General features: G+C 39.2%; 1 protein-coding gene across 1 annotated transcript in view; it reads right to left on the bottom strand.

Moving 5' to 3' along the window:
• The window catches only part of LOC136884676 (zinc finger protein 816), a 53,234-nt gene that overhangs the window by 29,672 nt on the left and 7,324 nt on the right, over positions 1-16,238 (bottom strand). Inside the window, exon 3 of the mRNA XM_067156940.2 lies at positions 2,574-2,669. Coding sequence (XP_067013041.2) covers positions 2,574-2,669 — 96 coding nt within the window. The remainder of the gene's footprint in view (positions 1-2,573; positions 2,670-16,238) is intronic.

Consider the following 16,238-nt stretch of genomic DNA (forward strand, 5'->3'; position numbering starts at 1 on the left):
ACTCTTAGGTTTTATGCTACAGGAAACTTTCAGATGGTCGTTGGAGATCTCTTTAAATTGACAAGTCAACGGCTTTCTCTTTCAACTCTGATGTCACCATATCGGTTCTTTTATTTTCTATTACGGTATATACCTTATACTACAATATCCATCAGATCATCCTCTTATTTCGGTGTGAAATTCGCAGAACGCTCCTTTGAAGTTCCTTCCATGTTTATTTCGTGAGATTACAATATTATCTTCTTCTCCTTCTTCAACAGTCACGGCCATGTCAATCCCACCATATAAGTATTATTCAACAGGCCGAGCTATTTCGTATTTCATTTGTTTTGCGGTGTTGCCACGTCCACTTTTTTTAACTCCGATTACATTTGAACTACACATGTGTAAACCAAGCTCAGTTCTATACAACGCAATGAAATCATAATCTCAGGTCATTTTCAGAACTAAGTTCTTAACTGATCTCCAGTCAGATGTCTTTATACAACCAGGCCCTAGAGAAATGAATTTTTGCTAATTTCTTACCTTTCCATTCTCATCATTTCACCTTTAATTTCTTTATTGCTCTCAATTCTACTCATCTTTGTTTTGTTTCCCATCTCATAATATATTTTTACATTATTCTATTTTATTTCCCACTCAAATTCTCTTCCATTTTCCTTATAATCTAATTTTTTTTCTTTTTTCATGTCTTTCGCTTCCTAGTACATTAGTTTACTAATATGTCCAACACTTGGTTACATAAGATGAGCCACATTTTGACTTACTTCCTTTTTTTCCTTCCGTTTCCTTCATTCTTTTCATTTAATTTTTTACATTCCTTAAATTTCATTAAATTTGCCCACATTTTCTAATTCATTTTTCCCTTCTTTTATATCAGCATTAGATGAGAATTCATTCCACCATTTTAATACAAAGAATATATAATTTTTGTTCACTTAATTAATATCTTCATGTGCCTTCACTTTCATTTTAAAGTCATTAATCTCCATGGATACCTTCAGTATTTTTTACATTGTTTTCTTTATACACAACTGCAAAAATATATTTGTTCAACTCACATTTTACTAAGGCAATACTTTGCATATATGCTCAATTCTAAATCTTATCAAGATTATGAATGATTTTAAAGTGTATCTATGCTTCGCAGTGATAAGAAAAATATCATAAGACTTCTTCTCAACAAGCACAACAACACTATGCATATATGGCCATTTCCACATCTTATCACGACTGTGAATTTTTAATTTTTATCTATGCTCTTGAATATTACAAAGAATATTATAAAACTTCTTCTCATATATTCCCACAGCTAAGTGAGCTAATATCTTTCAACAAAAGTGTTCTCAGGGAATTCTAAAAACAATTTTTCATAGTGTCAAACTTCTATGTTTTAAGACCATTTTTAAAAATACTGTGTTTCAAATACTTTGTTATACATGTGATACGGCTGAAGATGACCTTTAAATGGGTCAAAACTAGTCCCATTAAATGTTTATTTAATAAACACTATTTAATTTGTTCTGAAAAGGTGAAATAACTCACTTATTACTTTAATTTGATTTGAAGAGTAAGCAAAATTATGCTCAAACAAAAGTTGTTCAAATGATGGGAGGTATCACATGTAGTCCACGGATTTTACAGAAAATCAATAGTATAAGAGAAAATGGAAGAAAACTGTTGTGGTTTCTTTCTAAACCTGCATTGTATTCAGTGATTTTGAAATCATGTGCATATCTAAACGTTCCCCTGGATCAGTACACTCTATATATGAAGTTTGGATGAGATCTATCCAGTCGTTTCGCCGCGATCGTGGAACAGACGGACACGAAAGCTAAAAATCACTGACACGGCCTTGAGTTGACCTCAATCAGATAAATATCTGAAAAATTGGTGAAACAAAACCCCTAGAACTTCATTTATAAAGATTCACACAACTGTCATAAAAACAATCTAATATGAGCACTAGTAGCAACGATATCAGCTGTCATACATTATGGACATTGCCAAAAATCTTGGAACACCATTAGTTGTTGTATGATATAGAGCAGCAGGCCTTAGAAAAATGCCAGTTACCACACAACACCTAACTATGCATTAAAAGTACTCAGTGGAAACCTTGGAATTATATGACGAAAATTAGAATATTATATAGGATGCCTAACAAACCTACAGAAACTACTATACTTTAGAGCATATTCGAACTCAGTTCCCTAAAATAAGGAGTCTCTAACTTAAATCAGATCTAGAGATTTCTTACACTGTACTACCGAACATCAATAACAACAACTAATGAAAATATACAGGACCTCTGTGTTCAAAGATATTTACACAATGAAAAGTCGCAATGATACCAGCTCCTACATGATATGTAGTCATCTGCCACATGACACCTAGTGTAAGATCTTGGGAACACTCAAAGCAAATATGAAAATTTGACTATAAAATTTATATTTTTCTTTGGACATTCAAGTTGTATGTGCTGAAATGGAGGGTCTTATAGTGAAATCTCTTAGGCCATCTTGTCACTATTTCCATTATCAGACAATGGCTTATCAAATTATGTACATTACCTCGAATGCATTTTCCTGTGTTGGCCCTGGCTCTGTTAACTCTGAATTAGCTTCCTGCTTCAAAGGTATCATTTCTGATACAAGTTGAGAATGATCCTGTGGAAATAAATATATATAATGCACACACTTCACACACATCCACTAATATAGTCGCCAACAAATGAACATTATAATGCATTACCTGGGTGTATATGAGTTAATTTAAAAATTTCACAAATATTTAGGGAAAATTTCTACAAATAGGAGAACCTTAAAACCAATGGGTGCAGTTCAGTAGAAGAAATGCATCCAATTAAAATACTTAGGGATACTTTTTATGGTGGAGCAATCATACATACATACATACATTACATACATTATCATTATAGACTGTTATGCCTTTCAGCGTTCAGTGTGCAAGCCTCTGAGAATTTACTAAACGTCGCCACAATCCTCGATTTGCAACTAGTGTTGTGGCCTCATTTAGTTCTATACCTTTTATCCTTAAATCGTTAGAAACAGAGTCTAACCATCGTCGTCTTGGTCTCCCTCTACTTCTCTTACCCTCCATAACAGAGTCCATTATTCTCCTAGGTAACCTATCCTCCTCCATTCGCCTCACATGACCCCACCACCAAAGCCGGTTTATGCGTACAGCTTCATCCATCGAGTTCATTCCTAAATTAGCCTTTATCTCCTCATTCCGAGTTCCCTCCTGCCATTGTTCCCACCTGTTTGTACCAGCAATCATTCTTGCTACTTTCATGTCTGTTACTTCTAACTTATGAATAAGATATCCTGAGTCCACCCAGCTTTTGCTCCCATAAAGCAAAGTTGGTCTGAAAACAGACTGATGTAAAGATAGTTTCGTCTGGGAGCTGACTTCCTTCTTACAGAATACTGCTGATCGCAACTGCGAGCTCACTGCATTAGCTTTACTACACCTTGATTCAATCTCACTTACTATATTACTATCCTGGGAAAATACACAACCTAAATACTTGAAATTATCGACATGTTCTAGCTTTGTATCACCAATCTGACATTCAATTCTGTTGAATTTCTTACCTACTGACATCAATTTAGTCTTCGAGAGGCTAATTTTCATACCATACTCATTGCACCTATTTTCAAGTTCCAAGATGTTAGACTGCAGGCTTTCGGCACAGTCTGCCATTAAGACCAAGTCGTCAGCATAGGCCAGGCTGCTTACTACATTTCCACCTAACTGAATCCCTCCCTGCCATTTTATACCTTTCAGCATATGATCCATGTAAACTACAAACAGCAAAGGTGAAAGATTACAGCCTTGTCTAACTCCTGTAAGTACCCTGAACCAAGAACTCATTCTACCATCAATTCTCACTGAAGCCTAATTGTCAACATAAGTGCCTTTGATTGATTTTAATAATCTACCTTTAATTCCATAGTCCCCCAGTATGGCGAACATCTTTTCCCTCGGTACCCTGTCATATGCTTTCTCTAGATCTACGAAACATAAACACAACTGCCCATTCCTCTCGTAGCATTTTTCAATTACCTGGCGCATACTGAAAATCTGATCCTGACAGCCTCTCTGTGGTCTGAAATCACACTGGTTTTCATCCAACTTCCTCTCAACGACTGATCGCACCCTCCCTTCCAAGATGCCTGTGAATACTTTGCCTGGTATACTAATCAATGAGATACCTCGATAGTTGTTGCAATCCTTTCTGTTCCCTTGCTTATAGATAGGTGCAATTACTGCTTTTGTCCAATCTGAAGGTACCTTACCAACACTCCACGCTAATTTGACTACTCTATGAAGCCATTTCATCCCTGCCTTCCCACTATACTTCACCATTTCAGGTCTAATTTCATCTATTCCTGCTGCCTTATGACAATGGAGTTTATTTACTATCCTTTCCACTTCCTCAAGCATAATTTCACCAACATCATTTTCCTCTTCCCCATGAGCTTGACTGTTTGCAACACCACCATGATGATTTCCTTTTACATTGAGAAGATGTTCAAAATATTCCCTCCACCTCTCCAGTGATTCCCTGGGATCTGTTATGAGTTCACCTGAATTACTCAAAACACTGTTCATTTCCTTTTTCCCTCCCTTCCTAAGATTCTTTATTACTGTCCAGAAAGGTTTCCCTGCTGCTTGACGTAGCCTTTCCAGGTTATTACCAAAATCTTCCCATGACTTCTTTTTGGATTCAACAACTATTTGTTTCGCTCTGTTTCTTTCATCTACGTACAAATCCCTGTCTGCCTCAGCCCTTGCTTGGAGCCATTTCTGATAAGCCTTCTTTTTACGTTTACAGGCTGCTCTCACTTCATCATTCCACCAAGATGTTCGCCTTTTCCCATCTTTACACACAGTTGTTCCTAGGCATTCCCTTGCTGTTTCTACTACAGCATCCCTGTATGCCACCCATTCACTTTCTATATCCTGAACCTGCTTACTGTCTACTGTTCGAAACTTCTCACTAATCATATCCATGTACTTCTGTCTAATTTCCTCGTCCTGGAGATTTTCTACCCTTATTCATTTGCAGACAGATTTCACTTTCTCTACCCTAGGCCTAGAGATACTTAGTTCACTACAGATCAGATAATGGTCTCTATCATTGAAAAATCCCCGAAAAACTCGTACATTCCTAAAAGATTTCCTGAATTCAAAGTCCGTTAAGATATAGTCTATTATGGATCTGGTACCCCTAGCCTCCCATGTGTAGCGGTGAATAGCCTTATGCTTGAAGAATGTATTCGTAACAGCTAAACCCATACTAGCACAGAAGTCCAGCAAACGCTTCCCATTCCCATTAGCTTCCATATCTTCCCCACATTTACCAATCACCCTTTCATATCCTTCAGTTCTATTCCCAACTCTCGCATTGAAATCGCCCATTAGCACTATTCTATCCTTGCTCTTGACCCTGACCACGTTGTCACTCAATGCTTCATAAAACTTGTCAACTTCGTCCTCATCTGCACCCTCACATGGTGAATACACGGACACAATTCTTGTCCTAATTCCTCCCACTGACAAATCTACCCACATCATTCGCTCACTTACGTGCCTGACAGAAACTACGTTGCGTGCAATGGTATTCCTGATAAAGAGCCCTACCCCAGACTCTGCCCTTCCCTTTCTAACACCCATCAAGTACACTTTATAATCTCCTATCTCTTCCTCCTTATCTCCCCTACCCGAATATCACTTACACCTGGCAACATCCAGATGCATCCTCTTTGCTGACTCAGCAAGTTCTACCTTCTTTCTTCCATAAGCCCCATTAATATTGATAGCTCCCCATCGAATTCCATTTCGTTCGCCAAGTTGTTTCCAAGGAGTCCCTCGCCTGTCAAATGGGAGTGGGACTCCATTACTCCCATAGGTCCGAGGCTTGCTTAAAGTGTTCTGAGCTCGGTAAATTCATGAAGCAGGATGCTGCCCTACTTGCACATAGTCCAAGTGAGGATCTCTCCTCTAACGGGTTATGGACCACCGGTGAATTGTGTAGTCCTAGCCGCTAGAGCACAAGGAGGGCCACGACTCAGAGTATGTCCGAGATGCCCACTCCCATTCCATAGCAACTGGTATCCCGACTCTCAGGACCACTTACTAGGCGACTCAGCCGTTGCCCATGGTTCACGAACTAGGACGTGACTACAGTAACCCACAAATGTAAAACCCCTTTAAAATACCACTGTGACATCAGGAAAAGTGTATATACACACTGATAATTATTCCACTCATCCTAATTTTTTTAAATTCTGACCACTAAATTTTACTTTTTACCAGCAAGTACAACTATAATGAAAATATATCTTCCATCTCACCTATTTTATATTGAGTCCCCATCTAAAAGACTGGTTGGATCCTCAACAAGTCTACAACCAAGTGCAGCAGGGAGATCAGGTATCACCAAGGAGACATGAGGAGTGAGAGTAGCCAGACCGTGCTATCACAGATTAGTGTGCCAAGATCGCTGATTTCTTTTTACAACTTGTTTTACATCAAACAAACACTATTGCAATAACAGGATACGAACGAGTTGGGACTGGCAAGAAGTGACTGTAGCCTTAATTAAGTTAAGGTACAGAACTGGGAAATCACAGAATACCAACATCAGGCTGCCAACAGAGGGGTTCAAAACAACTATCTTCTGAACGCAACTTGACAGTCTATGAATTTGACCATCTTTCATCTCCGATTGGTCCATAATGACTAAGTTCATTAAAAATACCACAGGTAGTTCTACAGTCATGTCAATCATTTTATAAACATCTTAAATACACTTAACACTTGTACATGTTTCAAAAGATATCCAATTTCTTCATCAGTGAGCTTCATACATATATAATCAAAATTTCTTAAGCCTAGGATCATCTTAATCTAACTTATATTAACACCAATAATGATTTCAAATCAAACATTAAAACAGAGAACACTTTTGTTGTATTGACTACAATTTTAATTTAACCTGACAGGTCTGCAACACAAACCACTGAGCTAACTCAAGGTGATCCACCTGTCCTCGGCTTCAAGCTTGAGGAAGAGGAGACAGGCAAATGTGTCATGGGCAAGGGGATGGTCAAAGAGGAAAGCCCTCTCCCCCAAACTCAGTCTCTAACCTGACCTACAGGTCTCTTCCAGGAGAAACTGTGAGGTTATGTTATAGCTGGTAGGTTAGGTTAGGTTACAATGGCATGACCTTGGTGAAGTCAGAGAGAGATCACTGACCTTGCGTACACTGCATCAATCAAAAATGTTGACTGTGCAAAATTCAAACTGTCTATTGTTGTCCAGAAGCACCCTAGCATATACAACATCAGGGCATGAAATCCCTACTCCCATGCAGATTATCACTATATTCATGTACGGCAATTTGAGGCCACATTAACCCCTCAGCGCCGACCTCTGTACGTGGTACAGACCCTCTTTTCTTCCGTAACCGCCGACCTCTGTACGTGGTAGAGACCCGTACATGGTTCGCATTTACGGCTATAGCGCGAAGAGTTTTCGAGTTATGGATATGCAAATTGTTTTGTTTCCAAGAAGACATTTTCATGTTTATCAGTGTTGTAAATAAGAACTGAAAATCTTTAAAATGTAGTTGTTTTTGCAAGGATAATTATCTGTCAAATAAGTCTGAGCACTAATCTCTTGCTTTTTTTAAAAGGTCTGTTTGCTTCGTTCTTTCCCACAGAATAAAATAAAGAAATGATGATCGAGAAGTTTGTCTTTTCGCGTGATGTTCTTTCCTCTATTTGTACATTGAGAGTGCGGTTTATTTATTATATTTGTCTTTATTTCTCAGCTTGTAATATTTCCGTAACTCTCCACGAGCGCTCTGTGTAGGCATCAGTTAGTGCTGCTTTCTGTCATACGATACAAGAACCAGTTGTTCATGGTATACATCTCGTTTGAAAGACGTTCCCTCGACCTTTTATCTGAAATATGTATCGAGTTGGTTTGTTTCGCATACAGTAAGTGTTGTTCCCCTCATTCAGTTTCGTCCTGTTGCTTTCGGTCTCACTGCAGCTTCATCAGTCCGTGTGACGCACCGCGCTCAGCCGTGGTTTGACTGACAGTAACGTGCTTGGAATATTGTATAATTCAGATGAACGTTTAGTCAGAAGTAGTAGCGACAGTATTACCAGCAGTGATAATGAAATAGATGATGTGGCAGTGGTAAATGATGAGAGTGACGATGAGGAGGAACCAGTACTTGGAAATTTCGTGTGGGAGTCTATGGATAATTATACAGGTCAAAGGGAAGTTTTCAACAGTGAAGTATGATTCCTTAATTTTCTAATAATATTCAGACAAGTCACAGGGACAAACACTGAGCAGTTCAGCTGATGGAAGGTTTGTTTACAAAACACGCTCTCTCGGGCGGGGAATGAAATATTGAAGGCCGGCATGCATCAGATAATACAGTTCCAAGGTTGCAGGAAAGACATTTTATCAGGAAATTAGCACCCAAGAGTGAGAAATCCAAACCTCAGAGATGTCGTATGGTATCTTCAAAACACAGTGAAAAGAAGACATCGGTGTACTGATGCAGGAGTGTAACTTGGGTCTCTGTCTCGAAGAGTGCTTTGAACTCTGTCAAATGAAACTAAATTACTAAGGAAATGTGAAACAATTACGCAATTATCTGCTTGTACATAGTTCTATCATGAGGAATTCCAAATTTCGTGAATATCGGGCTTCTGTTATACTTGTAGTAACGCTTGAAGTGAATCAATGTATTTCAGTCGCGCGTAGTTGAAATCTCATCCGGCCGTGGGGTAGGAAGCTCTTTAAATGGCTGCGACGCTGAGGGGTTAAGCAACACTCGCACGTTACTGGAAGCCTTCTTTGAATTCCTCCTCTAGCAGCCACTTGTCTTTCCTCTATCCATCCCTTATTTAGTTTCCATTCATCATGGAAGCCTCTGAAGCTGTCAATCACTGATATTTATTTTGTCTGATTTAGGATGACTTCCTGATTTAATCCAGACTGCTCAAGATCATTTTCTAGCTCCCTGAACCATTTATCAGAAATTTTAGGTCTACTGTCAAATGTTAAAAAATCTGTTTCCTCAGCCTCATCTCATCCATTTTAAATAGATGTCCATAAAATTGAAGTCTTCTTTTCCTCACTAACTCAATCAAACATTGGCTTTCCTCGTACACTTCCTCACAGCCCATACTGGCCATCCATGATTTTTGGCCCTCTGGAAATTTCTCTTAAACTTGTCTGTTTCTCTTAGTCACAACATTCTTGTCATTTGGAGGCATTACTACCACACAGACACACAGTTGGAGAGAACCAGAGACAGCTCGTCACCCTGTATGAGCTGCCTCATGAATATTACTTGGAATGGGTGGCCATTAGTATTTGAATTATACAGTTATTTTGGTGTCTAGATTGAACTCTACCAGTATATCGAACAGCACTTCCCTGTCGACTGAAGTCTACAAAGATGACTACCAAATATTTGAGGATGCAGTTTTCCAGTACTCTTTTCAGGCTCCAGATCTGCACCTGGCCCACTTGATATTCTCTAAGCTGATGATCTATTTGGTCCATCAGCCTCATCTGCAGTTCTTTGGATAATGCCTGATATGCTATGGGAACGATGAAAATGTTAAAACAGTTATTAGGACGAATGAGAGCAGTTTTCCAATCTTCAGGGATTACTTCTGATTCCCAGAAATTTTCCATTCCTCGCCTTAAATTTGTAAATGTGATTTCTCCACAACTTTCCAGCATCTCTGCTGTGACTATTCTTAACCTGCCACTTCCTTAATCTTCAGTTTGGCAGTTATTTTATAAATTTCCTTTTGTCTCGTGGGACTGAATCTCTGTTCAAGTTCCAGATTTTTCTTTTTCAAAGTACCTGGCCATGATCTCAATATTTTCATCCTTGTTTTCCACCTTCCCTTCAAAACTAAACCCTGACACAAATTTAAATGCTGCTTGGCAATCATGTAAATGGTTTCAATATTGTTATTCCCACACCAATTATTATTATTGTTGGTTGAGTCATCAGTCCATAAACTGGCTTGATACAGCACTCCATGCTACCCTATCCTGTGCTAAAATTTGATTTCTACACAACTACTACATCCTAATTCAGCTCTAATCTGCTTGTCATATTTGTATCTTGGTCTACCCCTACCATTCATACCACCTACATTTCCCTCAAAAACCAACTGTACAAGTCCTGGGTGTTGTAAGATGTGCCCTATCATTCTATCTCTTCTTCTGGCCAAATCGATCTCCTCTCACCAATTTGATCTAGTATCTCTTCATCTCACCTTCAGCATTCTTTTGTAAGGTGGTGGTGATGATTATTGCTTTAAGAGGAAGTATAACTAGGCAACAACCCTCTAATTCTTCTGTAAGGCCACATTACAAAAGCTTCTATTCTCTTTCTTTTTGGCCTATTTATTATCCATGTTTCACTTCCATACAAGGCTATGCTCCAGATGAAAGTCATCAAAAACATATTTCTAATACCTATAAAAATGTTCGAGGTGAACACATTTCTTTTCATAAGAAAGGCCTTTCTTGCATGTGCATGTCCTTGTTATGTCTACCATCATTAGTAACAAGTAACAATATTCATCTACTTCCTTTAAGACTCCATTTCCTAATCTATCCTGCATCACTTCACTTTGTTCGACTGCACTCCATTACTTTGGATTGGACTTATTCATTTTCATCTTGTATTCCTCCTCCAAGACTCTGTCCATACCATTCAGCAATTTCTCCAGATCTTTTGGAGAGTCATATAAAATAACAATATCACCAGAAAATCTCAGGGTATTGATTTCCTCCCTTTGGACTTTGATTCCCTTTCCAAATTGCTCTTTGATTTCCTTTATCACCTGTTCTATGTAAACATTGAAAAGGAGAGGGGACAAACTGCAGGCTTGCCTCACTCCATTCTGGATTGCTGCCTCTTTTTCCAAGACCTCAATTCTTATCACTGCAGACCCAATTTTTGTATAGAAGTAAATAATTCTCCTTTCTCAGTATCTGATCCAAATCATCTTCATATCTCAAATAGCTTGGTCTGATCAACATTATCGAATGCCTTATCTAGATCTACAAAAACCAGGCATGTGGGCTTGTCTTTCTTAATTTGGTCCTCTAAGATCAGACTAAAGTAAGGATTGCTTCACATGTTTCCACATTTATTCTGAAGCCAAATTGATCTTCTCCCAACTCAGCTTCAACTTGTCTTTCCATTCTTCTGTAAATAATACATTTTAAAATTTTGCATGCATGAGATACTAAACTAACGCTGTGGTAGTTTTCTTACTTGTTGGCACTGGCTTTCTTGGGAATGGGTATAACAACATTCTGCCAAAAATCAGATGGCTCATCTTACACACTAAACGAAATAACTCCTCCATTCAGGTTTCTCCTAAGGCAGTAAGTAATTCTGATTATTATTATTTTTATGATTATTATTATTATTATTATTACTGCAATATCATCATCATCAATGTGTGATTAATGCTGTACTGGATTGCAAAATTTCACTGAGCTCCCCATATGTTCAACTTTATGATACCCTACAGTATCTTCATGGGTATCGAACTGAGTAATGAACAAAGGTACACTGGAACCAGGCCTCAACTCTCCTGAAAGTGTGTTCCAAGGAGCAACTAACAATGATGAATGATGAGAATATCCCCATGAATTACTATTATTATCATCACTAAGACTCACACTTCCCAAGAAGATAAAAGGCTTGCCTTTTAAGCTTATTAAGGAATCTAAGGATGTTCTATTCTGAAGCTACGTTCTAAATGGTATAAAACTGAGGTAACTACTCTAAACAAAATATCACTAAATAACTCACTTTCAACAAGATAGATGGCTGAAATTTTGAATAGGTGTTCCTTATTGGGATGACTACCCTAAACTCAATATCCCTAATCCCACAATGACTAGAACAGTGTAAACTAAAGTCAGTGCTTCAATGGAACAGTTAGGTTGCCAGGGGAAAGTGGTTAAGCAACATACTCTGAGTGACTCGGTACCTGCCCATCTTTCTTGCAAAACACTGCACACAAAATTCTCCTTGTTCTTCTTTTTCAGAAATTGAAATGCCTGTTTTACTGATTTATGAGTGCCTTAGGATGTTTGTACTTGCAGAATACATCAGCATCCTTGTCATGTAGTTCCTTCTCAAAGGAGGCACAACTGGAAATTTTGCAACTCCTACTGTTTTAGATATATCATAATAAAATTTTAAAAACATATATAGACAGGTATTGGCATACACAGTACCAATTTACAGCTATGCAGCTGTATTAGTTTTGCAATTATTGTAAATGCTTATATTTCAAAATAGATCTAATAAAAAGTGTTCCTTGAATTTGTTTTATTTTGACAAAGCTGAAACTTGTTTGCAATATAGGTCATAGATATAGAAATAAATACTGCTCATGGTTTGAGTGTTAGATGATATCCCTCTGTAGAAAAGTTCCAAATATAATTTTCTTTTTGAATTTCCATATTAATAATCTAATTCCCTCTATTAAATCTCTCTCACGCCAGGACCATTTGCTCGCTACCTCACTCACGCCAACGACATTGGAGTCAGGAACGGTATCTGGCCGTAAAACTCAAGTCATCAAAAAATGGCCAAGAAGGGGAAGAACTGAATTGATAGGAATTTCACTGTGCTCGGGCACCTGTGTACAGTTCCCTCATAAAAAAGTATATCATGTCATCACAAGAATGGACAAATATGGGGACATAAGAAACGAAGGTTGGACATCACGCCTAAATTTACCATCTCAAAAATCCTGCTTTTCGGAAGGATATAATGAATCTAATCAAGAATTATTGCTATCATCCATAAACTACCCTTGCTTACCACTCAATCCTAGCTATCTAACAGAGACAACTTTCGAGAATGAATAACAACAGAAGATGGAGATATGAGGCCCTGGACTGCCAGAGAATCAACTTGAATTTATACTTGTCAATCCTACCCAGTAAGGCAGAAGTAACTACTCTGGTTGAGAAATTAAAAAAGAAATAGAAAAGACAATCAAATTTATTAGCCTACAGATAAAACAAGAGTGGTGGGAATATAATGAACAAATAAAAAGAACTCATAAGTTGTTTACACCAATAATAACCAAAGAAAAAATGGTGATGTCTTGCAATATCATGCAGACCAATATCAAGGAAGAAAAAGGTAAAATTGGTCAATACCATATTTTTGCCCTAAGGGATATAACCAATATAAGGAAATTATAAGCCAAAAAGAAGCAAAATGAATGATAATACTAACTTTTAATGCCATGAACAATGCAAAGTACAAACAGGATGCCCATAGAGACCCATATAAAGAAATGCAACATAAATGAGCAGAGGGGAAAATAAATACGTGAAAAATTGCAGAAAGAGTGCCTCCTATTAATTCAACTTGGACTGGATAAACGCAGTCCCGCAAGTTAATATTCTCATCTGCTACATCCATAGAAACCCCATAAGAAACCACTTAACTTCATATCAAAGAAAAGCTCTCTTAAGGAAAAATAAGCAAACATTAACATTCCACTTTGTTATTCAAACAGAAAAATATTTCCATTCCAAGTCACATACAGGCAGTGTTATCAATATCAGAATGGTATATCCTACAACATGCATGACCAAAGCCCCCTATAAGCAATACCATCATGCAAACATGCATTCGAGTATGTACCTCACATTGTAGGTAACATGGAAGTTAGATACAGGAAGAACTAGCCATATGGCACCGGCATGGTGTACGACACAAGAAGAAAAATCCTACATCACACTGCAAGGCAAATCATGACTAAAAATGATAAATAACATGTCTGCCAGGCACTACTGAAATAAGATACCCATAAACTACATCAGACAGTACAAAATCATGCAAGGTGTTCTGGGAAAGGAACTTGATTTTATGTCTAACTTACAAGATTTCATTTACTGCTGAAGACAATGAATATGTAACGGGGAAACATTACTATGTGCACCCACATGATTGTGTTAGAACAAATATTCTTCTCAACAGAAATTGCTGCAAACCACAACCTGCTAACACATCCTTGTCTGAAATGAAATTGCCTGAAACCCAAAGCAAAACCTTCTAACAACTCATCAATGTATCAAGGACTTTTGTTGAAAGTAACCGACCCTCATAAGAATGATCCTACTGCCATCTAGTGTGATCAAATAGAATTACAATCCAAAACTTAAAAATATCAAAACCAGATGGGTAAAATAATTAATGTGACCAAAGGGAATTGGAGTTATATTGGAATTGCTCAATATGAAGCTTGAAGACCATTCTGAATAATGTTATATTAATCTCTTCCATCCGAGTGCCATCCTGACATTGTTTTGACGTGTTATCACCAATCATCCTTGCTACTTTCATGTACAGTTACTTCCCACTTATGAATAAGATATTCTGAGTCCTTCCTGCATACACTTCACTCTAAAGTCGGTCTGAAACGGAGTGTTTTAAAGAGAAGTTGTTTCTTGAGGAATACCGATGGTCGCTGCTACATTTTTGCTACATCTACATTCAATTTCACAAAAAATATTACCTTCGTGGAAGAATACACTTAACATGATCCACTTCTTTCAGCTCCATATTCCCTATCAGACATTCAACCTCTTCATATTTTCCTTCATTTTTTTTTTAGCAGACATCCTTCAATCTTGGAAATGCTGGCGAGTCGAAAGCGCGTGGCCGCCACGGTTATCTGCGCGCGGTTCCTGCGCGCCGTAGGCGGACCCCTATGAAATCCTACTGCGGTGCTCTTCATTGAGTGTCGAGGTGGGCCGGCATGTTTACTTTGAACAAAGTAGAGTGCTTAAAGCAGGCCGGCTGTGCCTGAATACTGTGTGCACGGAATAACGGAATAGAACCTCAGTTCAATTTTGTTGGTTTTCGGAACCTGAGGTAATGATTAATAGGGACAGGCGGGGGCATTCGTACTGCGACGTTAGAGGTGAAATTCTTGGATTGTCGCAAGACGGACCGAAGCGAAAGCATTTGCCGAGTATGTTTTCATTAATCAAGAACGAAAGTTAGAGGTTCGAAGGCGATCAGATACCGCCCTAGTTCTAACCATAAACGATGCCAGCTAGCGATCCGCCAAAGTTCCTCCGATGACTCGGCGGGCAGCTCCCGGGAAACCAAAGCTTTTGGGTTCTGGGGGAAGTATGGTAGCAAAGCTGAAACTTAAAGGAATTGACGGAAGGGCACCACCAGGAGTGGAGCCTGCGGTTTAATTTGACTCAATACGGGAAACCTCACCAGGCCCGGACACCGGAAGGATTGACAGATTGAGAGCTCCTTCTTGATTCGGTGGGTGGTGGTGCATGGCCGTTCTTAGTTGGTGGAGCGATTTGTCTGGTTAATTCCGATAACGAACGAGACTCTAGCCTGCTAAATAGTCGCATCCGTATCCGTTCGTGCTACTGGCGACAACACATCTTCTTAGAGGGACAGGCAGCTTCTAGCCGCACGAGATTGAGCAATAACAGGTCTGTGATGCCCTTAGATGTTCTGGGGCAGCATGCGCGCTACACTGAAGGAATCAGCGTGTCCTCCTAGTCCGAAAGGACCGGGCAACCCGTTGAACCTCCTTCGTGCTAGGGATTGGGGCTTGCAATTGTTCCCCATGAACGAGGAATTCCCAGTAAGCGCGAGTCATAAGCTCGCGTTGATTACGTCCCTGCCCTTTGTACACACCGCCCGTCGCTACTACCGATTGAATGATTTAGTGAGGTCTTCGGACCGGTGCGCGGGAACTGCTTCGCGCAGTTTCCGATGTGTCTGGAAAGATGACCAAACTTGATTATTTAGAGGAAGTAAAAGTCGTAACAAGGTTTCCGTAGGTAAACCTGCGGAAGGATCATTACCGAAATTGTTTTTAACAAAAAACATTTCGAGAAGGAGGAGTCGGACGGCCCCGCGCGGTCCTCTCCTCCGGCGAGGCTCCCTCGAGGAGCGAGACTCCTGCCGAGCCCGCTGTTGTGAACTCAGGCGAGTCCTGTTCGTACTGTGTAAGCGGCGGCCCCGGCCATCGCTGACAGCGGGAATGTCGCAGTCCGCGTCTCCCACGACGCAGACGTTCGGCATTGGGTACCTACCTCCTCGCTCAGTGGAGGGTACCCGTCGCGGCTTC

Source organism: Anabrus simplex, chromosome 13 (genome assembly GCF_040414725.1).
Source record: "Anabrus simplex isolate iqAnaSimp1 chromosome 13, ASM4041472v1, whole genome shotgun sequence".
In the NCBI taxonomy this organism is placed as follows: domain Eukaryota; kingdom Metazoa; phylum Arthropoda; class Insecta; order Orthoptera; family Tettigoniidae; genus Anabrus; species Anabrus simplex.